The following is a 24,594-nucleotide window of genomic DNA, read 5'->3' as shown; positions in this document are numbered from 1 at the left end:
GCTTTGAGACTGACTCCATGGAGCTCCAGTAAGTTTGAGCATTGTGGTATCCATATTCCTGTGCTCTTCTTATACTGTTCCCTGAATAGCATGGAAAAAGGGACACCTCGTGGCTCTAAGCCGACCACACCAAAAAGCAAGGAAAGGGGAACGAGTGAAGAGCAAAGTGAGCTTGTGGGCGAGAAGCAAAACAGTGAGTGAGGAAGTATGGGGGGAGGAATGAGCAGGGGAGGGTGGAGGGGTATGTCAGCAAAAGTGGGAGGAGAAGAAAGAATGAAGAAGGGGAGGGGCAAAGAAAGAATGTGAGGAAGGGATTGCGGGGGAAGAGCACGAGCAAGGAGTATGAAGGATGAGAAAGAGTGAGGAGTGTGAGAAACTGAACAAGGGGGGAAACTGAGAAAGGGGGGAAGAAGCACTGAGAAAGAGAGAGGAACACTCGACAGTACAGCAGATACACCGGTAGAATTTTCATCTTTTCATCCAGACTGGAAGGAGATCATGAACAATAGGCAGGCCCATCCAGCACATTCAACGTAAGTGAAACTCAACTAGATGAGAGTTTGGGGATTTTTTTTTTTACTATATTTATAAATTAATACTGTTCACACGTAACATCCATGTCAAGTTGTAGTTATTTCTTGAAGTGAAGTGGTTAGAGCTAGCCCTTGTTATGACAACTCAAGTCAGAAGATATTCCGGTTTGGGTCAAGGAGATACGTCTTGTTCTTCCAGTGGGTCCCATTAAAAAAAGTTTGAAAATACAACAATACCCACGTATGTGATACGCACATGTTATAAAATAGAATGGTAAAACTACGCTCGGCCCCATATAAGTATATTTATTTATTTATTTATTTATTAACTTTTATTTACCGACATTCGTGAAGCACATCATGCCGGTTTACAAAGAACTCAGGTGGGAGATACAATGAAACAATATAACAATATAATATAATATAACAATAAAACAATGGAACATTATAACAAAGTGAACAAATAAAACAGTACAGAAAAAAGTGAAGCCATGGGAGCCGAATTGGGGGGGGGGGGGGAAAAGGGGGGGAGGGGAGGGGGAGGGTGGGCAAGGGGTAGGAGGGGAAGGGGAAAGCATAGTTATATATATATATATATATACATATATAGCACTATGCGCAGTTGTTTGAAAATTATCCTCCCTAATTGTAAGCACAGCACAAACAAGGGTCCACAATATGTTCCAGAAAACAATCAAATAGCTGAGAAAAAGAGAAAATATGTTAGCAGGAGAAATAGGGGGAAAGTATCTCTGAGCTAAAGGTTTACTAAAGTCAGTAGAGTTTTTGTTGGACAATAAAAAAAAAAAAGTGCCAGTGAAAACTATCAAACAACCATACAACACTGCAGTAAGTGATGAGGCTTGGCCATGGTACAGGTAGCACATACCTTAGAAAGAAAGGCTGCATCTCCCAGGCACCTTCTGAGCAGCTGTATGTCAGATTCCAGTGAATTTTCCGGCGTATGATTAAACGACAGCGCTAGAACTCCCAAATCGCGGCGGAAATGCAGTACAGCACGTTCGTTGATCACAGCTCTACGAAAGGCAGGGGAAGGCGTGTCCTGAGAACTGAAACAACACAGTATTTAATACCAGACACATTCGCGCATGCACCGGTCATCAAATCGCATGTTCCCAGTGGCCCCCATTCTGGCCCATGAGTATTCCAGCCTAGAAAAGAATTAATCATGAAGTATCCAACCACATTTGAAAATGAATTGCCACTGCTCAACTACTGGAGCTTCTCGACAGAAAACTGGCTATTTTCGACCCACATGATTCAAGGCAAAATAATCGTCAGTTCTTAACATTATAATTGAAGTAGAACAGTACTGCATTACCTGCAGAACTAGTTTCCTTTTGTGTAACTCACCGTGCTTCATGTTAATGTAGCCGCAGTACTTACACAAGCAGGAACGGACTGGCAACTAAGAGGTTTATTTGCCTATCACTGAGAAAAACAGACTATGCCTCAAGGGAGCTCTGCATTGTTTCAGATGTTACAAACAAATGAGACATTCATAACAAAATGTGCCATATTAGAAAGCCTTTGTTTCATGTACACTGAAGTATGCATAATTCCAATAAATTGGATGTCCATGAAAATCCAGACACAAAAGTAAAACACCCCCAACGCAAAATGCACATGATTTTTTTTGTTTGAGGGGGGGGGGTGCAGTGGCGAATATATTTCGGGATTATTTTCTGGCACATGGGGGGAGATAATATTAGCAAATTCAGTCAGAGTCGGGGATCCCTTGTACAGCAATGCCAGTATATAACAGTGATGGGAAAACATGAAGATTTGTTGGATATTATTGCGCAGTAAATTCATGCAAAGACAAACAGGGGATCATGTAGTCAAATCTTGTGCCAGTTTTCCTTTACTTCAAAAACTGCACCAGATTTATCAACAAAAATGCCCCTTTATTTCCAATGAGGAAAACACTAGTGCAGCAGAACTAATATCTGACCGTCAAAGAGTTTGAAAACAGGAAAAACAATTAAACCTCCTCCTTTACTAATACAAATTTCAGGGCTAGGTTCACATATTACTGTAATAAATTAGTACCTTTCATGCTAGAAATTAGTTACATTCAGATCAACAAATTTATAGGTATGCTTCCTGATTCTGAATTTTCAGGAATCAGTATAATTTATGTTCTGTACTAGTTTAATTTGAGTAACAACTATAAGAAAAATCATATATGACTATCAGACATGCCCTAATGTCCTGTAATCCACTTGTATGCTTACTGCAGTGCGGCACATCCAGCCTAACAGGATAGTGACATCATCTGTTGTGCTGTTTCTTTCATCCTGAGTCTTTTTCCCTTGGGACTTTAACATCTCTCATGGTAAACTGTTTATTTTTAGTTCCACCCCTTTCGTAAAGGAAAAAGAGAACAAGCTTGTGAGGGCACACAAAGATATCTGAGAGAGAGTGGAAATGGTCATTCTGAACAAAGTCAGTCGGGGTGCATGAAATAAGTATGAGAAAGCAGCTCTGTGCCACAAGATATACCGGAGGCTGGAGAGGAAGAGTGTCTGTAACAGAACAGATTTATATATAGTGTCATAATCAAGCATCATTGCTTACCTCAGCTAAATGATTCTATAGAAAAATTGGTCTGCCCACCTGCCCTAACACATACATATAGACATACATAAGGAGAGAGACACACACACACACACACAATACATGACTACTGTTCCTTCACCTAGGGTGGGTACAACATAAACAGGTATGCTTCTTCTCATGAAGAATGTTTACTGTCTCAGAATAAATTCTCCCTTGTAACAGAGGCAAACTCCCTCTGCTTTTCATATTCAAATCACATTCTTCCACTCTACCTAATAACCTTGCCAGAAGAGAATTTACAATAAAATGCCCTTAATATGTTATCATATATCAATTATTTGCCTGATCAAGGGACTGGAAACTGGAAATGATCTGTTAAAGTAGTGGTATTCGCTCCCAAACCTTGAGGGCCACCTACAGGTGCAGTTTTCAGGAAATCCCTAATGAATGTACATGAAATAGATTTGTATGCACACTGCTTCCCTGCATGCAATTCAATCTCATGCATATCCATTAGAAGTATCCTGAAAACCTGACTTGTTGGTGGCTCTCAAGTGCTAGGAGTGAATACAACATGTTAATGATTTGAAATGCAAAATAAAATCCATCATATAGTAACCATGTCCTCCTTCTCTTAGCTCACTTTCTCTTCATTACCAAGATAGGGAAATGCATAACAAATAATGATTGAATAATCACTCCTGTGGGGGATTATTTTTTGTACAAGGAAATTTAGCTCTAAAGAAGAGAGCGTCAACATTCATACTAATGAGGATGTTGGGGAGATACCGGTTCCGGAGATGGTTTTCAAGAGTGAGGAGTCAGATGAACTGAACCAAATCACTGTGGAAGATATAGTAGGCCAGATTGACAAACTAAAGAGTAGCAAATCATCTGGACCGGATGGCATGCACCCCAGGGTTCTGAAGTAACTAAAAAATGAAATTTCAGACCGATTAGTTAAAATTTGTAACCTATCATTAAAATCATCCATTGTACTTGAAGACTGGAGGGTGGGCCAATGCAACCCCAATATTTAAAAAGGGCTCCAGGGGCGATCCAGGAAACTGTAGACCAATGAGCCTGACTTCAGTGCCGGGAAAAATAGTGGAAACTATTCTAAAGATCAAAATCACAGAGCATATAGAAAGACATGGTTTAATTGAACACAGTCAGCATACATTTACCCAAGGGAGGTCTTGTCTCACAAATCTTCATTTTTTTGAAGGGGTTAATAAACATGTGGATAAAGGTGCACCAGTAGATATAGTGTATTTGGATATTCAGAAGGCATTTGATAAAATCTCTCATGAAAGGCGTCCAAGAAAATTAAAATGTCAAGGGATAGGAGGCAATGTCCTTGTCCTTTTGTGGACTGTAAACTGATTACAAGACAGGATAACAGAGTAGGATTAAATGGTCAATATTCTTAGTGGAAAAGGATAAACAGTGGAGTACCTCAGGGATCTGTACTTGGACCAGTGCTTTATAATATACTTATAAATGATCTAGAAAAAGGTATGAAGAGTCAGGTGATCAAATTTGCAGATGATACAAAATTATTCATAGTTAAACCACAAGCGCATTGTGATAAATTGCAGAAGGACCTTGCGAGACTGGCAGATGGGGCATCCAAATGTCAAATGAAATTTATTGTGGACAAGGTGATGCATATAGGGAAAAATACTCATGCTGTAGTTAAATGATGTTAAGTTCCATATTAGAAGCTAACACCAGGAAAGACATCTAAGCATCATAACAGATAATACATTGAAATCGTCAGCTGTGGTAATCAAAAAAGCAAACGGAATGTTAGGAATTATTAAGGAAGGGAATGGTGAATAAAACAGAAAATGTCATAATGTCTCTGTATCGCTCCATAGTGAGACACACCTTGAGTACTGAGTACAATTCTGGTTGCCGCAACTTAAAAAAGATATAGTTGCAGTGGAGACGGTACAGAGAAGGGTGACCAAAATGATAAAGGGGATGGAACAGTTCCCCTATGAGGAAAGGCTAAAGAGGTTAGGGCTGTTCAGCCTGGAGAAAAGATGTCTGAGGGGGGATATGATAGAGGTCTTTAAAAACATGAAAGGTCTAGAACGGGTAAATGTGAATCGGTTATTTACTCTTTCAGATAATAGAAGGACTAGAGGGCATGCCATTAAGTTAGCAAGTAGCACATTTAAAACTAATTGGAGATAATTCTTTTTCACTCAACGCACAATTAAGCTCTAGAATTTGCAGCCAGAGGATGTGGTTAGTGCAGTTAGTGTAGCTGGGTTTAAAAAAAGGTTTGGATAAGTTCTTGGAGAAGTCCATTAACTGCTACTAATTAAGCTGACTTAGGGAATAGCCAATGCTATTACTAGTATCAGTAGCACGGGATCTAATTAGTATTTGGGTACTTGCCAGGTTCTTATAGCCTGGATTGGCCACTGTTGGAAACAGGATGCTGGGCTTGATGGACCCTGGGTCTGACCCAGTATGGCAAATTCTTATGTTCTTATGGATAACTCACAAGTTATCTGTCTAAATGGTAAGTTTTGCCATATTCTGCCACTCATCCAGCTAAATTCTAACCAAATAAATCATTAGCTGACTATAATTTAGCTGGATAAAAAAAAGATGTTCAAGGAGAGTTTTGGGATGTAATTAACTTATCCCATTTTCAATTATAATCGGCTAAGTTATCCGTCCTTGTGTGGCTGGATTACTTGCTGCTTATCTGGACATCTTGAGAAAGTATCCAGGAAAGTAGTGCTTTGAAATTAAAATTTTTAAACACGTGAACGGGCCTGTGGCCCCCTTTCCTCCCTCCCCCCCGCCCCCATGAAGTTTAATCTATGGCCCTGTCAGGCTTTGACCCTCCCCCCCCCCCATTCCACAGTGCGTCCGATACAAAAAAACTGTTCATAGGTCCACAGGTAAAGCCCCCTCTACAACTTCCTTTCTCCCATTCTCATTAAAAATATAAAAAATAAAAAAATCCAGGACCCCACCCCAGACCACTTCCACCCACCTATTGTGAAGTAATAGACCCACCAACCCCCTCCTGTCCCCCTGAAACTTACAATCCCCTGTCGGGAACAAGTATGTATACCCTAGAAGAGAGGAGGTATACAGGAGATATGATTCAGACCTTCAGATACCTGAAAGGTTTTCATGATGTACAAACTTCGAGTCTTTTCTAACAGAAAGGAAACAGTAGAACTAGGGGTCAGGAAATGAAACTCCAGGGGGGACAACTCAGAACCAACATCAGGAAATATTTCTTCACAGAGAAGGTGGTGGATGCTTGGAATGCCCTTCTGGAGGAAATAGCGAAGAAGAAAACAGTCAACAAATTCAAAAGGGCATGGGATAAATACTGTGATCCCTAAAGGCTAGAGGACATTACCTGCTGTCTCCTGTCAGTCAACCAGTTTGTAATCCACTCCACCACCTTGGCACCGACTTGCAAGCTTCTCATTTTATACACAGGCCTCCTATGCAGTACCATATCAAAAGCTTTGCTGAAATCCAAGTAAATCACATCAGGGCGCTCTTCTGCAATCCAATTCTCTAGTCACCCAATGAGAAAAATCAATCAGATTTGTCTGACAGGAATTTCCCCTGGTGAATCCATGCTGCTTTGGATCCAGCACTGGATTGTAGATAGTTCACTAATCTTTTTTTCAGCAGAGTCTCTATTGATTTTCCCACCCCCGAGGTGAGGCTAGTTGGTCTGTAATTTCCATCCTTCTCTCTGTGAAAAGGGACGACAGCCACTTTTCTCCAGTCTTGTGGCACCACTCCCATTTCCAGGGATCTACTGAACAGATCTTTCAGTGCACCTACCAGGACATCTCTAAGTTCCTGAGGTATCCTGGGTTGAACCTCATCTGGCCCCATGGTCTTGTCCACTTTCTATTTTCCTAGCTCTTCCTATTCATTCTCTTCTGTAAAAGGAGTTGTGTCTACTAATTCCCAACCACAGTCTTGTCAACCAGCAGCGATCCTCCTTCAGGGTCTTCTTTAGTGAACACCGAACTGACATATTTGTTTAATATTTCTGCCATTTCTTCATCTGTCTCTACACCTTGCTCCTTGTTACCTTTCAATTTCGCTATACCACTTCGAGCCTTCCTTCTTTCTCTGATATATCTGAAAAATGTTTTTGTCACCTCTCTCTACCTCTTTGGCAATCCTTTCTTGCACTTGACTTTTTGCTTTCCTGATTTCTTTCTTCATCTCCCTCAGGCTCACCAAGTTTTCTTCCCTGTGTTCCTCTTTTTGGGATCCTTTATACTCCCTGAACACTATTCTTTTTGCTTTTATTTTTTCAGCCACCTCCTCTGAAAACCAAATCAGTTTCTTTTTCCATGTACATTTGTTTACTTTTCTAACATATAGATTTGTTACTTTTGCAACAGCTCCTTTTAATTTGGCCCACTGTTGTTTCACCTCACCCATTTTCTCCCAGCCTTCTAGTTCTTCCTCCAGGTGTATCCCCAGTTTGTCAAAGTCTGTATTTTTGAAATTCAGAACTTGGTTCTTCGTGTGACTTCTCTGTATCTTATTTCCAATATCAAACCATATCGTCTGAACACTGGTACTCAGGTGGGTACCCACAGTGTACTAATGTAACCTGCTATATATCTGCAAGTTGGTACTGTTCAGTTCTCCTTTAGGCCAAGAAAAGATATGGGTGCAGCCTAACACTGCACATTCTGAGAATATGTCAGGAGTCTCTAGTATGTAAAAGAAGAAGAGAAAGCAAGAAGTAGTCTATGTGCTAACATGGAATGGGCTCACTGACACCCTTCCACTATGTTAATCTACCGTCGGCCCCAGGCTGCAAGATTCATGCATAGACTAAAATGAAAAGCACTTGAAGACCATCATGGATGGATGTCCACATGAAATATGTTCAATCCAGAGTCCAAAAAATACCTCACAACTAGTCCAGATTCCAAATTTCTGAGAGTCAGAAGATGTCAAACTGGAAGAAGGCTGCTAGTAAATCAGTGAATCAATTCTTTTCAGGCACAGCAGACAGGCTGGAAAGGAGGAAAGTCATGCAGACCCGATAACACAGGCCTGCATAGTCTCCTATGGCTCTATTTAAGGCAGATATTTCAAAAATGGGTAGTGTGTTGGGAGGCAGGCCCTAGCCACCAGAAAAACTGCAATTGCTGGTGAAAGCTGGGATCAAACTGCATTTGGAAACCTGGGCACCAGCTGCAGGAAAGCCAAGTCCTGGATTCCAGATGGGCCTGAATCAAAAGTAGCCCAAATACTAGTTTCTTCTGGAGGGATTCACCTCAAGCAAAAGAATAGAGTCCATGTGAAGCCTGGAAGAAAAAGGACCAGGGCTCCTTGTAAACCAGTTGAGACTGGTGCAAACTTTGCCATGCAGGAGCTGGGGGGTGACATGGAAGCTAAGATGAAAACATAAGATATGCTGTGCTGGGTCAAACAAAGTTCCATCCAGCCCAGTATCCTGTCTCTCACAGTCAGGATCTCAAGTACCCAGCAGATCCCAAAAAGTAAATCTATTTCTTGTTACTCACTCCCAGACATAGCAATGGCTTTCCCTAGTCTACCTGGCTAATAATATTTTATGAACTTTTTCCTCCAGGAACTGGTCCAAACCTCTTTTAAACCCCGCTATGCTAGTTGCCTTGACTATGTCGTCTGGCAACAGATTCCACAGTTTGATTGTGCATTGAGTAAAAATGTGTGTTCTAAGGTTTGTTTTAAATCTGTTGGTTTTTAGTTTGATGGCGTGTCCCCTTGTTTTAATATTATTTAAAAAGATAAAGATCCGCCCTTTATTTATCTGTTTCACCCCACTCATGATTTTATAAAGTTCTATCATGTCCCCTTCTCAGCCTTTTTTTCCTTTTTAAAAAAAAAATGACTTGTTTTATTATGACATCAGAGGAGAACATTACAACATGTACACATAGGTAAAGAATCATAAGCAAGATTTGTCTTACTAAACTTCATTCACTTTAAGACATTGTAAAGCTATGGTAATGTGTGCCTCTGGGCCTTTTTTCCCCCCTCACAAATATACACACATCCATATTCATTCATATATAGAACTACTTCCATTGTACCTACTACTTAAAATTTCTATATTGCAACAAGACATACTTAGCGCTGTACAAACAACACATAAGAGAAAATCTCTGCTCAATGTAGTTTACGATTTAATCAAGACAAACATACAGCTCAAAAGACTTGGGGAATTTCCTATAAGACAATGGTAAATTAGTTAATGAGTCTGAAGACAGACAGTCATGCTTAAGATTTAAAAGCAGCCTCAAAAAGGTGGGTTTTTAGGTGGGATTAAAACAAGGTGAGAGAGGGAACATGACGCACCAGCTCAGGAAGTCTATTCCAAGCACATGGTGCAGCCAGGCGGAAAACACGGAGTCTGGAATTGGCAGTAGAGGAGACGGGCATGGATAGGAGTGACTTGTCTGATGAGCAGAGTGCACAAGTTGGGGTGTAGAGAGAGATAAGAAAAGAGAAGTACTACTGCTTATAAGATATCCAACTGTACTACATTTAAGCCGAAGCAAAACAAGTTGACTATATTATTCATATAGCTTGCTGCAGCAATACATTCTCCATCAAATAGACAGTATCTTGCTACAAGTGAAGAAACTAAGAATAAATGTACATTTATCAGTGTCATTTAGTATAAATATCTGATTCCATAAATCCCATCCAATAAAGCATATCTTTGTCCATACAGGCAGAGCAGAGGACTTTAAATGAATCTCTCTAATAGGCATATTCATTGACACTATATGTGCTTGAGTATAATAGCAGATAATATCCTCTACCAACATTTCAACTTACAGGTTATCCACCCAATGATTACTCTGTGATTCTTTTTTTTTCTTACAATAACAATTTTATTGTATCAATAATCCACATACACTGTAATCAAAACATTCTTAGTGACAAAACGCCAACATGATATATAGCCAGACAGTATAGAGTGAACACCTTACAACCGTTGATATTATAGATAACATCTGAACTCCCCTTGCCCCCCCCCCAGCCTTTCCCACCAATATTTCTATTAATCTGAAATCAACCCTCTAGTGCCGTCTGTTGAATTGATGCTAGATATCCATTATAGCAAAGGTGGTGCATACATATCTACAAATATATAACAATTAAACAATATAGATATCACTTATGACTGATATTTGGTAGCATCTGGTCCTGCCATCCATATTTCAAATGTATGCCAATTCAGTTCAAACTTATAACTCTTCTGTTTTTTTCATCACAGTTAACTTATCTTATGTACTTGGAATAATCTCCGAACACATGATACAGAAGGGGCTTCCAAATGCCTCCAGCAACTTGTGAATACATGTACTGCCTGCCTGATGAAGTTATGGGTGCTCTTCTAGAACGGGGCGGCCAGTAAAATGACCTGGCAAGTGTTCTAGAACATGAATGTGAATATTTTCCTGCCCTTCAAGTATCCAGCTTGCCAACCTGGTTAGTATTTAGCTTGCATCTATGATAATTCCTGGTGCATTGACCTTATCTACGAAGTCATTTTACTGACCACTTTGTAGAGACAACTGTTGGGCTCCAGAAGAGCACATTATTTCTACCCTTGATGCACCATAACAACTTCATCAGGCAGGCAGTCCACTTTGTCATACACTGATGGGACATTCAAAAGGCAGTTTAAGCATCATTTGCATGTGTGAATGCACTATGTTAAAAAGAGCCATCTTTGGCACCCAACTGTGAAACATGCAAATAAGCTAGAGATGTGAAATTTTACAATGCAGCTCAGTTTACTGTGCTTTCCACACTTTTAGCTTTTGACGCATATTTGTTTAGACATATTTTCATAAATTTGTCATCAAAATCAGTGCAAAACTTTGTATATAGTTACCTTGCATTGGTCAGTGGTAGCTGAGTCACTGCCAGTTCAGCAGAATTGACAACCCCATTGCCTCGGGGCCACTCCAGACAGCCAAAGTACTAGCCACAGGTTTCCAAACTTTTATTTAAGCACAAAACAAGAAAAGGCAAGACACTACATATGAGAATTGCTTAAACTTAAAAAAAAATTCACTTAGTCTTTTTTCCTGCCTTTTGAATGTCCCATCAGTGTGTGACAAAGTGGCTTGTGTTCTGCCTGCCTGATGAAGTTGTTATGGTGCATCAAGGGTAGAAATAATGTGCTCTTCTGGAGCCTCTGTCTTTCACCTTTTAAAAGATCCCTTGGGTAGACATGGAGTAAATGTGTTATTATGAAAAATACTTGTAGTAAAGAAGTATTCACTTCTACCACTAAAAGCAACCCTCCATCTACACCATACATTTAGAGTATTTGATGTACTTGGCGCCCCTCCCCAGCAAACCGCCATGTATGTTTTGATTGCCACGTCATCACACTCAATGGCATTTCTCCCACCCATCTGCAACCCATTGCTTCATATCCTGAGTTCTATGCCACTCTACAACCACTTTCAATCGGGACACTACATACTACCATGCAAGATTGGTAACACTAAGACCACCCTTTAATTTCGTCTGGTACATAACACTCCATTTCACCCTTGGTGGGCTTCGTCTCCATATGTTATCAAGCAATCTTTTTTGCCACAAATTAAGCATATGGTTGGGTATGTCAATTGGCAATGTCTAGAACAAGTAGCTTAATCTAAGTAGAAAATGGAATTTAGGCTTCAAAGTTAGCTCTATTTCTGGATTTTTGCTAATATTTAGAATCTCCAATGTATCCCAATTTATCTTAAACCCAGAGACCTTGCTACATTCCCCCATTTCTTTCTCCACTTCTTCCAGCAAGGTTCAGGGTTCTGTCATTGTGAATAGTACATTGTCTGCAAAAAGTGATAACTTATAATTAACTCCACACACCCCCTTCCCAATGAGAACTTCCTAATCCTCCTGTTTTCTCTTATCCTAGAAGCAAAGGATTCTAAAAATATTGCAAATAGAAAGGGTGAAAGTGGACATCCCTGCCTGTTTCCTTAACCTATTGGAAATTTATTGGAATACTCCCCATTAACTTTAATGCAAGCACATAGCAAAGAATATAATTTTTTTAATCAATCTCAAAATATGTTCTCTAAATCCCATTTTTTCCACTGTTTTAAATAATAAAGGCCAGTCCACCAATTCAAAAGCTTTTTCTGTGTCAACAGTTAGTAACACTATTTTTTTCTTTTTTTTGCCCACCATATAATGTCTATTATTTTCTATACATTATCCACTGCTAGTCTGCACAGGATAAATCCAGCTTGGTCTTTTATGAATTAGATATCCCATCATCCTATTCATTTTTTCTACCAACACTCTAGGAAGAATTTTAGATCAAGACGGATAAGAGATATTGGGCAGTATGAATCGCATACAGCTGGATCTTTCCCCGGTTTGGCACATATAATTATACCAGCCATGTTGGAGTTTGGCAGTATGAAACCATCCTTCCTAAGTAGGTTAAACATGTCAGCCAGTGGTTTTGCCAACTCTGTTGTAAATTATCTATAAAATGGGCTACATAGCCATCCAAACTAGGTGACTTATTAAACTTGAGATTCTTAATTACTGAAGCAATCTCTAAGGTAGAAATCTCTTTATCCAACTAATGCTGGTCTCTTTTTGATAAGTGAGATAGGGAAATGCCAGGTAGAAAATCCTCTATTCCCGCAGATGTTATCACCCACTCAACTACACAGTTCTTGATAAAACTGGAGAAAGCGTTCCCATAACCTCCTCATTAGTAGTTAAAAGAGATCCAGCTTTATCCTTCAATTTTAAAACATTATTCCCGAGTACACAACTGTTTTAACCTACATGCCAGGAGTCACCCTACCTTGTTCCTACCCTCAAAATATGTTTGCTTCATCATCTCCAATTGGGGTGCCAAAGTATGACCATCCTGCAGTTGGAACTCCTCTCTTGCTGTTAGCAGCTGCTGTAAAACCTTGTTGGACCTACTTAATTTATGTCCCTATTCTAAAACTCTTATTTTATTCCTTAACTCTTTAATTCTAATTTTCTTTCTTCTTTTTCAGAAAAGCAGCTCTAGAGATCAAGTGAGCTTTCAAAAATGCCTTCAAGCAGTCCCATATTATTACAGGAGAAAATTCACCCGTATTGTTAAATTCCAAGTATTCCTGAATTGTTTCTGAAAGCTGGGCACAAAAAAAGTTTGTCTTCTAATAAAGTATTATTCATTTTCCAGAATCTGTGTTGTGTCAATATTGTGAAGGTCAATTTCTATCCATATGGGTGCATGATCAGATCAAATGTTTACATAAATATCTGTTTTTAAAATTCTATTAGTCAATCCTTTATCTATTAGGAAAAAATCGCTTCTGAGTAGGAGTTAAGTGGTGCTGAATAAAAGGTGTAATTTTTAGTATATGGAAATCTCAAACACAAACTATCTATCAAATTCCATGTCTCTATAATGTGCTTAAATTTATTTCTATGTGTGGCTGATCCCATACTCCCACTATATGAACTATCCATAGATGGAGTTCTCACCAAGATAAAATCAACTCCCAAAGTAAGATATCCATCAACACGCTCCCTAAGTAAACTATGGAGCTGATCATAGAAACTACTCTGTTCCTTGATAGGTACATAAACATTAAGTAAAGAATATACTTCCCTCCCCCTAATTGAACCTGCAAAAAGATATACCTTCCCAGAGGTCCCTAATGCATAACTTAAGTTCAACAGTAACATCATTGGAAATAAGACTACCCACTCCAGCGTACTTTCCCCCTTTGAACAAGGCACAAAGTACTGATGAATCTACTGATATGATAGCATTAAATACTAATATCTTGCTTTCAGATGAGTTTCCTGAAGGAATACTGCGGATTGAAATGCAATCAAATCTTTATAAAGTAATTTTCTTTTCCTATGTGAATTCAAGCCTTTGACGTTTAAAGAGAAAGGGCCGGATTTTAGGAGGTACGCGTGGGCGTACATTTGCGCGTGCAACCCGGCAAGCACAAATGTACGCCTGATTTTATAACATGCGCGTGCAGCTGCGCGCATGTTATAAAATCCGGGGTCGGCACACGCAAGGGGGTGCACACTTGTGCACCTTGTACGCGCCGAGCCCTAGAGGAGCCCCGATGGCTTTCCCTGTTCCCTCAGAGGCCGCTCCGAAATTGGAGCGGCCTCGGAGAGAACTTTCCTTCCACCCCCCCCCCCCCCCTTCCCCTACCTAACCCGCCCCCCAGCCCTACCTAAAACCCCCCTAACCTTTATTGCATAAGTTGCACCTGCCTCTAGGCAGGCGTAGGTTGCGCGCGCCGGCCAAGTGTTGGCGAGCGATCCCCCGGCACAGCCGCTGTACCGGAGGCCTCGGTCCCACCCCCGATTTGGCACGCCCCGCCCCTGCCCCGCTCACAAAGCCCCGGGACATATGCAAAATAGGCTCGGCGTGCGTAGGGCTTTTAAAATCTGCCCCAAAATCTGCAATTTAGCCATTAGGAGTTATTTGGAAACAAACACACACTCACCAATCAAACCCCCAATCACTTAATTGGAGTCTTTGCATCTCTGCCCCCCACCCCCGAACAAAAGATTTCAGCCCCCAGCCATGCATCAAAAGTCCCTTTTGATAAGATACCTCTCACATATATACCATCCAGAACCTTAAAGGTAGATTGTAAAAGCCTCACACGCGCAAAAATGGCCATTTACGCGCGCATGTGGCCCAAGCAAATTTTTAAATGGCCGGGAAGGGCGCATGTACATCTATCTATGCGCACCCAGAAAAACTGGGCAGAAAAGGGGCAGGGCATGGGCATTCCGAGGCGGAGCCAGCACTGACACACATAGCCTCTAATTTTCCTCATCCGGCACTGAGAAAGAGAAAGAGAGAGAGAGAGCACGCCTCTTTATAGGGCTCTGTCCGATACTCTATCAGTTACATTTTTCAAAGGGCCACGCACGTAAATTTTGCCGGGCCTTGTGCACGCCGCACACATTTCACAACAGGCCCGGCCACACGTGTAAACCCCGGCCACACGTGTAAACCCCGATACACTCACAAATGCCGGGCCTGTCAGAAGGGGCAGGCAGGACAGCACTATTAGCTGCTATCCCGGGGAAACACGCACCGGCAGCCAACTGGCGAGTGGAAGTTGCTTCTGTTCTAATGGAGCAGTAAGTAAAAAAACAAAAAAAAAATGGGGATAGTTAGGGTTAGGTTAGGCATAGAGGAGGAGAAGGGAAGAGGTAGGAAGGGTAGGGTTAGGGATAGGAAAGTTCCTTCCCAATCCACTCCTTATTTGGAGCAGACTGGGAGGGATCTGGGGGAGGCCCAATTGCGTCGCCACGCATAGTTTACTAAAATTCACCCCGTGCCACCTGCATTCACGCACATGGATTTAAAATCCAGTGCGCATGGCTATGAAATTTTATAACATGCATGCACACATTATAAAATCAGCGTGTCCATGTGCGCGCGCCGGGAACCGCACACACATGGACGAGCACTCGCTCCTTTTAAAATCGACCCCTATATATGGACCATTGCAAAGGGGCACTGATTCGAGATGAGTTTTCGGGAGGTGGGTTGGCGTTAGGGCGGTGTTACAGATACATTCAGAGGTATCCATTGTAAAATTGACCTTATTAAAGAATGTTTGACCTTATGAGTGATGAAAAGGAGTTGATTTGTATAATGCAGCTAGCAGAGACATGCAACTCTAACCCAAATATCAAAAAAGTCAGAACAGAGTCAGTATCTGTAGAAAAAAGGGGAAAATGACATAACAGTTCTATGATCCATAATAACTGTGAAATGTCACTGGTGGCATTAAAATAAGATGATAAAAAATGTAATCCTCTTGGTGATCAACAAATCCAATATGTTTTTCAAAGAAAACGTTAATAGTTAACTTTACTCTAAATTCAACATCTATTTTTTTTTACTGTTTGCCCCAAAAGATATTTATTATTTTTAAATTGTATTCATTTTTTCACTTTTTCTGGGACCTTCATAATACCCCACGGATAGAGAGCAATACTACTCCATTTTTTCACCGCATAGGGTCATTTTTAATCATTTGGTCCGTAATGTCCACACATAGGCCAGATTTTAAAAGGGTTACGCGCGTAAATCTGATCCTACGCGCCGGCCTATTTTCAAAAGGCCCGGCGACACGTGTAAGTCCCGGGGCTTTACAAAAGGGGCGGTCCGGGGGCAGGAAGGGGGCAGGAAGGGGCCAGAGGCCTCCGCACGGCCGCTGGGCCGGGGATCGCGTGCCGGCAGTTGGCCGGCATGTGCAACCTACTTCAGCCCCAGGGGTGGGGGGGTAGGGAAGTCCCCTCATCAGAGGCTGCTCTGATTTTGGAGCGGCCTGGGAGGGAACGGGAGAAGGCAGCGCAGCTATGGGTGGGATAATTTGTAAAGGAGAATATTCCCCAAACAGAGTTGATAATACCGGAGGTGTTCCTGACGAAGCGGGAAGCGAAACATGATCATGTCGGACTAGACTCTGGACTGGATAACTGAATATTCACCCATAAAGTAAAATACTTTAAATAATATCTAACAAAGCTAGTGAAAGCGTTTTTTAGTTATAAAGAAAAAAAATATTCAAAAAATTATGTGTGGACATTACAGACCAAATGATTAAAAATGACCCTATGCAATGAAAAAATGTAGTATTGTTCTCTATCTGCGGGGTGTTATGAAGGTCCCAGAAAAAGTGAAAAAATGAATAAAATTTAAAAATATTAAATATCTTTTGGGGCAAACAGTAAAGATAACTATCAATGTTTTGATTAAAATAAGATGAATAGAGTTTGTGTGATTTTTCAAGTGGCTGCTCCAGAAGGTATCATGCCACTAGACTGTTTCTGCAATTGGCTACTCCCGGTCCCCACACTTTACCATCTTGCAATGTCACCTTGGGCGCTGCTTGATGTTGTCCATTAGCTATAAAACCCTTAGGACTGAGAAGTAACTCCGCTTCTTCTGCCATTTTGATCCACACAGATGTGCCATCAATGGTAGCAACTAGGCCAAATGGGTGTAACCATCTGTATTTTGTTATCTTTTCTCAAAAATAGGGTGGCCTCACTCAACTCTTGCCTGTTTTGCACCATCACGATTGATAAATCAGGGAATACCACCAAATTTTGCCCTTCCCACTGGCACTGAAGGATTTTCCGTGCAGCATTGAAGATCCACTCTTTTATTTGGTAACCATGAAAGCAATTGATAATATCCTGGGTTCTATTATTAACCCACTGCTCGAGAGCTCAATGTGCTTGATCGAGCTTCACTGATGCAGTGCTCATAGTTGCTTGTCTGTCTTGCACCAACAGAAGATATGCACAAAATCTCTGCACAATTTTTAAATTCCTCAATTTCAGCAATTCCACGAAATCTCAGGTTGCCCTAATGTGACTGCTTTTCTATATCAGCCATTTTCTCATCATGCAATGACTGGCAATGAGAGTGTAATTGTAGAATTTCCTCCGCCTCCATATCAGTCTTATCAATTTTATTGACCCGTCAATTATCCTTGATATCTTTCCTCAGCTTGCAAATCAGATCTCTGAATTCTGCTCTTGTTGGCATATCGAGCCTGATTGTTCTCTGCGCTATTTGGGCCTACTTCCGATCGCAGGTTAGCAGGGGCCTCCCCCTCATCGTGATTCCCATCATCATTCTAATTCATTTTAGAATATGAAAACTGTTTAAAGTCCATATCTTTCTTTTTAGCCATTATTACCACTCAGCAGTGGTAATAAGCTCACCAGTGCACATATATTTGTGAGGATAGCTTCTTCTCCTGAACATCCCAAGGCTGTGGCTAAGTAGAGCAAAACGTGTCTATTGAGCATTCACTATATGTATCCCTGTTATTTTATCTGTTGCTGATTGTGAATTAAATCTTTTTTCTGTCCACTGTTCTTGCGATTTGTTAATAAATGTTTACTTTGTTAGTTATGTCCTGTGACTGATGGATGATCCCAGTATTGTTTATATTTGGTCTGTAGGTGCATTTCTAAGAAACATATGACTGTTGGGTTGTGTAGGGTCTCAGTGTCCCTAGAAACCATCAGGAAATAGCTTATGGTCAGGGCACTTGCCCAGAGATGGGGGTATTTTGGTTTTTTTTCTAATGATCAACTAGTGGCTGATTCTATAGGGGAGGGAAAGAAAAAGAAAGTGATGTTTTTTGGGGGATTTTTTCAGTGATCAACTGGTAGCTGGCTGAGAAGGAGAGAGAAGTATGTTTTTTTTTCTTTTCTGAGGACATTACTGTTAGTTGGCTGGGAGAGGGAAGGGGGGAAGAGAAAGTGGGTTTTGTTTTAATATGATCAACTTGTTTTTAGAAAACTTGTTTTTTTGTTTTTTTAAATGAGCTAAGTTACCTTTTTAAAATGACACAAACCAGCTGCAGAGCTGACCCATAATATTAAAAATCAGGGGAGGAGAAAGATTATCCTCTACCATCTTTCTAATTTTCTGAGGTCCCCCTCCCCATCACTGCTTATCAGCACTGCAACCAGTCTAATTAATTTAAGGAAGGTAGCTAGCATCCAAAAGGCTGAGAAGCACTGGTCTATGGCAGTTGTTCCAGATGCATCATTATTTAAAACTTCTGTTCAGACAAAAAACTATGCCTGATATAGCCTGCTGCAGGCACTGAAAGGGTTAAAGCTACAAAATGGCAAATATGCATAATTGCTTTTATAAGTGTCATGTCATTTTAAACTACAAAAACTGAAATCAAACACAACAAAAAGAAATAGTGCAAGACGTACACCCATTGCATACAACCTTGCAATGCTGCCAAGCTATTTACTCCAAAGTGGAAGAGCACAGACAAGGGATCTCTACTTTAATGCTATGGCCACAGGTTTCAGACTTGTGCCAATTCAACCCTTTTTTATACTTTGTGAGGCCAATTGGAAAAACCATTTATGCGGGTAAATCGGCTGTCTGAAAATTGCTCTTCCTTAATATAATACAAGAGTTCACAGTGTGCCAGAACATGCAGACTTTTACCCGCATTTAGAGATGATCCTGAGGGATTAGGCAGGGAGAGGAAAATAAAACATGTAGATTGCATTTTCACCTCTGCGCTTAATTTCAAGGAAAAAGATATTCAGAGAAAGAATAGGTGCAAATGTTTAAAGCACCTGAGGCAAACGGTAAGGTGAAAGTGCATGCAGATTTTCACTTTGAAATTGGGGCAAAGTCCGAGGGGTAGAAGGGACCTGTGGACTTTGTCCCAAAATGCTTAGTTGCAAATGGACCCCCATATTGCCTTAGATTTTCTCTTCGGAAGTGCTAGGTGAGAGAAGATGGCTGCTGCCGTGGTGCCTAGCAAGCCATGTCGGAGGGGGCCTCCTCCAGCTGTCAGACCAAGAGAGGTATCTGGAGCTGTCCAGGCATGCTGTCGGCAAGGGGTGGCACAGAGACACCCCCCTCCCCCTCCCCCACCCTGAGAGGAAAAAACGGATGTAATGACCAAAAGGAAAACATAAAAGAGTACAAGGCACTGAAGCAACCCAAAACAGCCGGCAAATGCTAACCTGGACATCTACTCACTTTGTCAAGATTTCAACAAGTTCAGTGTGTCCATTCTGTGCAGCCAAGTGCACAGGCGTTGCTCCCTCTTCATTTGTCACAGTCACTGCTTCTGTTCCTCCAGGTTGGGATAAGAGAAAGTGAGAAAGCTGTGACAGGCCCAGTCTTGCTGTCAAGTGAAGGAGAGATTCTTTGCAAGCAGTCTCTTTAAAAAAAAAAAAAAAAAAAATCAATTAGTTTATTTTCAAAATGCAATATAGCTCATTTATTTCTTGCAAAACATTTGTGATGTCCTACTCCTTTCTATTCCAGTGTTTGGCCCTGCCAACTGCCAAGGAGAGGGACCATGGCACAGGTCAGCATGATTTTACCCTGATCCTGTCAGTTATAATGGAGCCCTGCAGGCTGATGATGTTTCACCACCTCTCCAGACAGACCTGTGACACAGATAACCTGGTTCTTCTACTAACATACATTTAATCCTGCTCCAAATAATCCACTACCTACAGCAATGCAAACAATAACAAGAGAGATGTGTGAGCATTTCATGATGCTTACTTAGTTTCTTATTTGGTACAAGCGAAAATAAAGATCAGATGGACTAACACAGAAACACAAATACTTCTTTGGATCTAGAAATTTGCATGTGGTTATTACAATCTTTGATGTCTGAAACTGGGTGTAATAATTGGAACATCATTAAACAGGGGAGATGTCATCCCCTCTGGGAAATTAGGTAAGAAACAGAATCTGCCAGGGACCCCCAAACACTGACCAATCGCAGAGCAGCTTTCAAAATGTTCTGCGACATCACAATGTGCTCTGAGCTACCTGAGATTTCAACTGACCTGACCTGCTTCCTTCTAGGAAATAAAAAGAAAACTGAATTCTAACTGATGAGGGTGCCAAAGGTGCGTGAAAGGTATGAGCTGGGGTGATTTGGTGTTCTTCCATCTGTGGCAGATATTTGAATGAAATTGGGCAAAGGTTCGTAAGTTATTAGGAGGGGAACAGAAAGATCCCACTTATGGCCTTTTTTTTTCCATTCTGTATCTATAGGATAACAGCTTAGTACATGAGACCCTTGGCGAGTCATAGACACATGGATACGATGATCTTATACGGCTAGTTTCCCTACAGGAATATAGGGAAAAACATTTTTCTAAATGATACTGTTCCAAATATTATTAGAACTACAGGTAACATCAATGTGGATAAAAGAACTTTACAAAAAAAAAGCATTACAAGAGTATGTGGAAAAAATAACCATAATAATTTGTACTTTAATAGCAGCTAACCAATATTTTCATGCATCTGTGTCATAGCTTACAACTTTGTTGATTTAGGTTAACAAAGGAAATGTTTTGTTAGCCTTATTTCTTTATTATTTTTCAGGGCACCTTACAAGAATAAGATTGCCTAACTGATTTGTATAGAGTGAAAAATAAAAAAACCCAGAAAAGCTTTCAGCATAGATGTAAAAGGATTACAGTCAGAGGTATTCTGAATGTCTGGGGGGAGATGGCTCTAAAGAGAAGGGTCAAGGAGAGAGATGGCCCAAAAAGCAGGAATGAACCTGTTTCAGATCTTTTTGCAATAAGCAGCATGCAATTTCTGAAACAGAGTAAGCAAGAACTGATAATATTTGATAAGGGAATAAATAAATAGGATTCATCATAACAGGCTTCCCTTTAATAGATTATATTTCACCCAAACTTCAGGCACTTTATTGGCTGCCCGAGGCCATTAGGCTTAAGCTAGTTTCCCTGTATTCAAAGCGTTACACAATAATGCACCAAGCTATTTAACTAACTTGGTTTACAACTATGTATCTTAGGCCTGGATTTATCAAAATGCACTAAATATCACCTGGGATAGAAAAAGGAGGGGGACCATGTTTACTATGAAAGAGAGAGAGACTAGCCATAATGCCCTAACCCTAGATAGGTATTTATATCTCTATAGGAGGCCCACCTAGTAACTCAAGGTGAGGTTTAGGTATTAGTGTAGGGGTTAGGCGCTACTTTGACATTCAAAGTGAGACGTACGAACAGAACAGTGCTCTCTTGTGAAGATTTGATGACCCTCGGAGTGAGGAAACTCACCCAAAGATGAGATTTGTGCAATGTTCTCTCAACCTAGCTTGATGGACTCTCTACCTGGGTAACATACAGGCCGATACAGTAAGGAGCGGTAGGAAGAGCTGCGTTAGTGCCGGGCGCACCCACGGTTGCCGCACGCACAGTGCAGCTCACCTACCGCTCGATACTGTATGTAAATAGCTTGCAAATGCAAGCTGCGTCTAAGAAGCATCCGTGAAGCATTAGGCCCGCGCAACCCATTTTACTGTACAGAGCGCTATACAGTATCCTGAGTGCGCTGGCCTAACACTTCACGGACACACTGGTATCTGTCATTTCAAATGACATTTGAAATGACAGGTACCAGGAAGTGGACGGTTCTCCTACGCTCGGGATTGCCAGTCCTCTCTCCCCTCCTCCCGAAGCAAGCAACGAAAGCGGAAAAAAATCGAAAAAATGGAAGAAAAAAAAAAGCGAAAAAAAAAAAAAGTAGCAAGAGAGAGAGGGGAGAGAGGATGGGCAATCCTACGCTCAGGATTGCCAGTCCTCTCTCCCCTCCTCCCAAAGCAAGGCGCGAAAAGCAGCCTTGCTTCGGGAGGAGGGGAGAGAGGACGGGCGAAAGCAGCCCCTGTGCGTGCAATTGGGCCGCTCAAGACGTGATGTCACGATGTTTGGCGTCACGGCATGTGACTTCAAGTCTTCAGCGGCCCAATTGCACGCCCAGGGGCCGCTTTCGCCCGTGCGATGTGTCCATCTTCGCGGGCAGCTGGAGGCAGGGGAGCCGCGGTCGTCGTCACCGATGTCCGTCTCCGGAGGGGGGGCTGCAAAAAAAGTATGTCATAGGAAACGATCTATCAGAAAGTACGATTGCCCGATCTATCAGAAAGTACGATTGCCCGTCCTCTCTCCCCTCTCTCTCTTGCAACTTTTTTTTTCCGCTTTTTCGCTTTTTTCTGCTTTTGTTGCTTCGGGAGGAGGGGAGAGGACTGGGGCTGCCCCGGAGACCAGCACCCATGGACGCGGCCAGGGCAGGTGAGCGGGGGCTGGGGGAAAGTTTGCCGCCTACCCTTACCCCTGCCTCTAACACAGGGGTAAGGGTAGGCGGTAAGTTAGCAGGTTAAACGCGCGGCAAAACGGCAGGGTAAAAAAGCGATAGTCGGGGCGCGCATTACTGTATGGGAGGGAGGCAAAGAAAAAGTCTCTCCTAAGAGGAGATGACAAAGTCTGGCTCAAGGACTCCATGTAATGTCTGGCTCAAGGACTCCATGTAATGGTAAATTCTGTTAATGAATCTTTGCAACCTTCTAATTCCATAAACTGGTTTATGTTCTATTTTTTGTGTGTGATGGTATTTTGGACTGACTAAAGGAAGAGAGATGGGCTGTGGGGCCCAGAGGAAGTTGCGGTTGCAAAGCCTTGGAGGATTGACTGGCAGCTTCTTCCTGCTTCTTTGGGCTTCCAACTCAGTTGGAACAGAGCTAAGATTCATCATCATGAGCCTTCACTCATAACCACCTGCTGATCTTCCTCCTATTTTATATCCTCTTCCCAACTCAATTAGCCCGGTCATTGCAGTGACAGTCCACAGCCAGGAGACCCTCCTTCTGAAACTCTGCAATTATGGGCACAAAATCCAGCCATGAGGTGTCTCAGTTACATGATAACAGGCTCCAGCACTGGTCAGCCGAGAGAGCAGAAGACTTGAGCTAGCATTCAAACCCAGGAACCAACATGACAGCAACACAGCATTGCAACTAAGTCACTAGGCTAGCCCTGTAGATGGCCATTCTAACTGAGCTGGAAGTCAGAAGGAACATACCGGTAAGTAGAGGGAAGGTTGGGGGGAAAGAAAGCATTTCATTTCTCACAGACTATATCGTATACTGATGACGAATTCTCAACTTCCATAAGAACATAAGAAAATGCCATACTGGGTCAGACCAAGGGTCAGACCAAGTGTTTCCAACAGTATTCCCAAACAAGTCCTCTATTCTTAGCTCACTCACAATCAGAGATTCCATTGTGGGCAAAGGAAACACAATTGGAAGATTATCTCTACTAGGCAAGTGTGAATATCATACGCTGGGAAGAAGAAGCCTTGGCCTTTAAGTTGGAGAGCGAGAAGAGAAGAAAGGAAAAGAAATCCAGGTAAGCGTGTTATTATGCCACAAGGAGGCATTTGTAGCATATGCTGGCGAGTTTACTACTCCTGACTCAGAACCCATACGGAAATCTGAGGAAGAGATCATTCTGATCAATGCCGCCATCACCACCATAAGTCTGTCAATGTAAATTACTTTTGCAATAAGCTTTTGAGATCCATTGTCCTTCCATCAGATCAATGAAGAATGAGTTACGGGTAACGCTTCAAACAGAAACTTAAAAAGAAGAAAATGGCACAAACCCATGCAAAATACCATGCTGCAAACTGTATCAGCATGTATCACAGGGCCTACAGTTACCTACACCAGAAAGACATGCAGAATATAGAGATCATATTCATGCTCCTCTACAAATGTAATATATAATTACAGAAAATCTGAAGATGGGTACTACACTAGTGGAATGGATCAGTAGTTAAAAGACAAGAATAAACATACATAGATAATGCATTGCAGACAAAAAGGAAGGTGACACTCCTGTTGGGGAACATTCTTCTAGGCCAGAACACAATAACAATGACCATATAAACAGGATACCAACAAAGAGCTGAAAATGCTCATATACTTTGAAATAAATACAAAGAGATTTAGGGAGCATTTTCAAACCCTCTGCCTTGGTGCAAAGTCTACAGGTAATTTGTATCCGCAACCTT

At 41.5% G+C, this 24,594-nt stretch overlaps 1 protein-coding gene across 4 annotated transcripts in view; it reads right to left on the bottom strand.

Annotated features, from left to right (window-relative positions):
• The window catches only part of ARHGEF28 (Rho guanine nucleotide exchange factor 28), a 585,749-nt gene that overhangs the window by 288,835 nt on the left and 272,320 nt on the right, over positions 1 to 24,594 (bottom strand). For all 4 annotated transcript variants that reach the window (XM_029574889.1, XM_029574896.1, XM_029574905.1 and 1 more), the window contains 2 exons: positions 19,720 to 19,903; positions 1,423 to 1,603 (listed from right to left, as the gene is read on the bottom strand). In XM_029574889.1, the coding sequence (XP_029430749.1) occupies positions 1,423 to 1,603; positions 19,720 to 19,903 (365 nt within the window). The remainder of the gene's footprint in view (positions 1 to 1,422; positions 1,604 to 19,719; positions 19,904 to 24,594) is intronic.

Source organism: Rhinatrema bivittatum, chromosome 1, assembly GCF_901001135.1.
Source record: "Rhinatrema bivittatum chromosome 1, aRhiBiv1.1, whole genome shotgun sequence".
Lineage (NCBI taxonomy): Eukaryota > Metazoa > Chordata > Amphibia > Gymnophiona > Rhinatrematidae > Rhinatrema > Rhinatrema bivittatum.
This window is presented reverse-complemented; position numbering and strand designations above follow the sequence as displayed.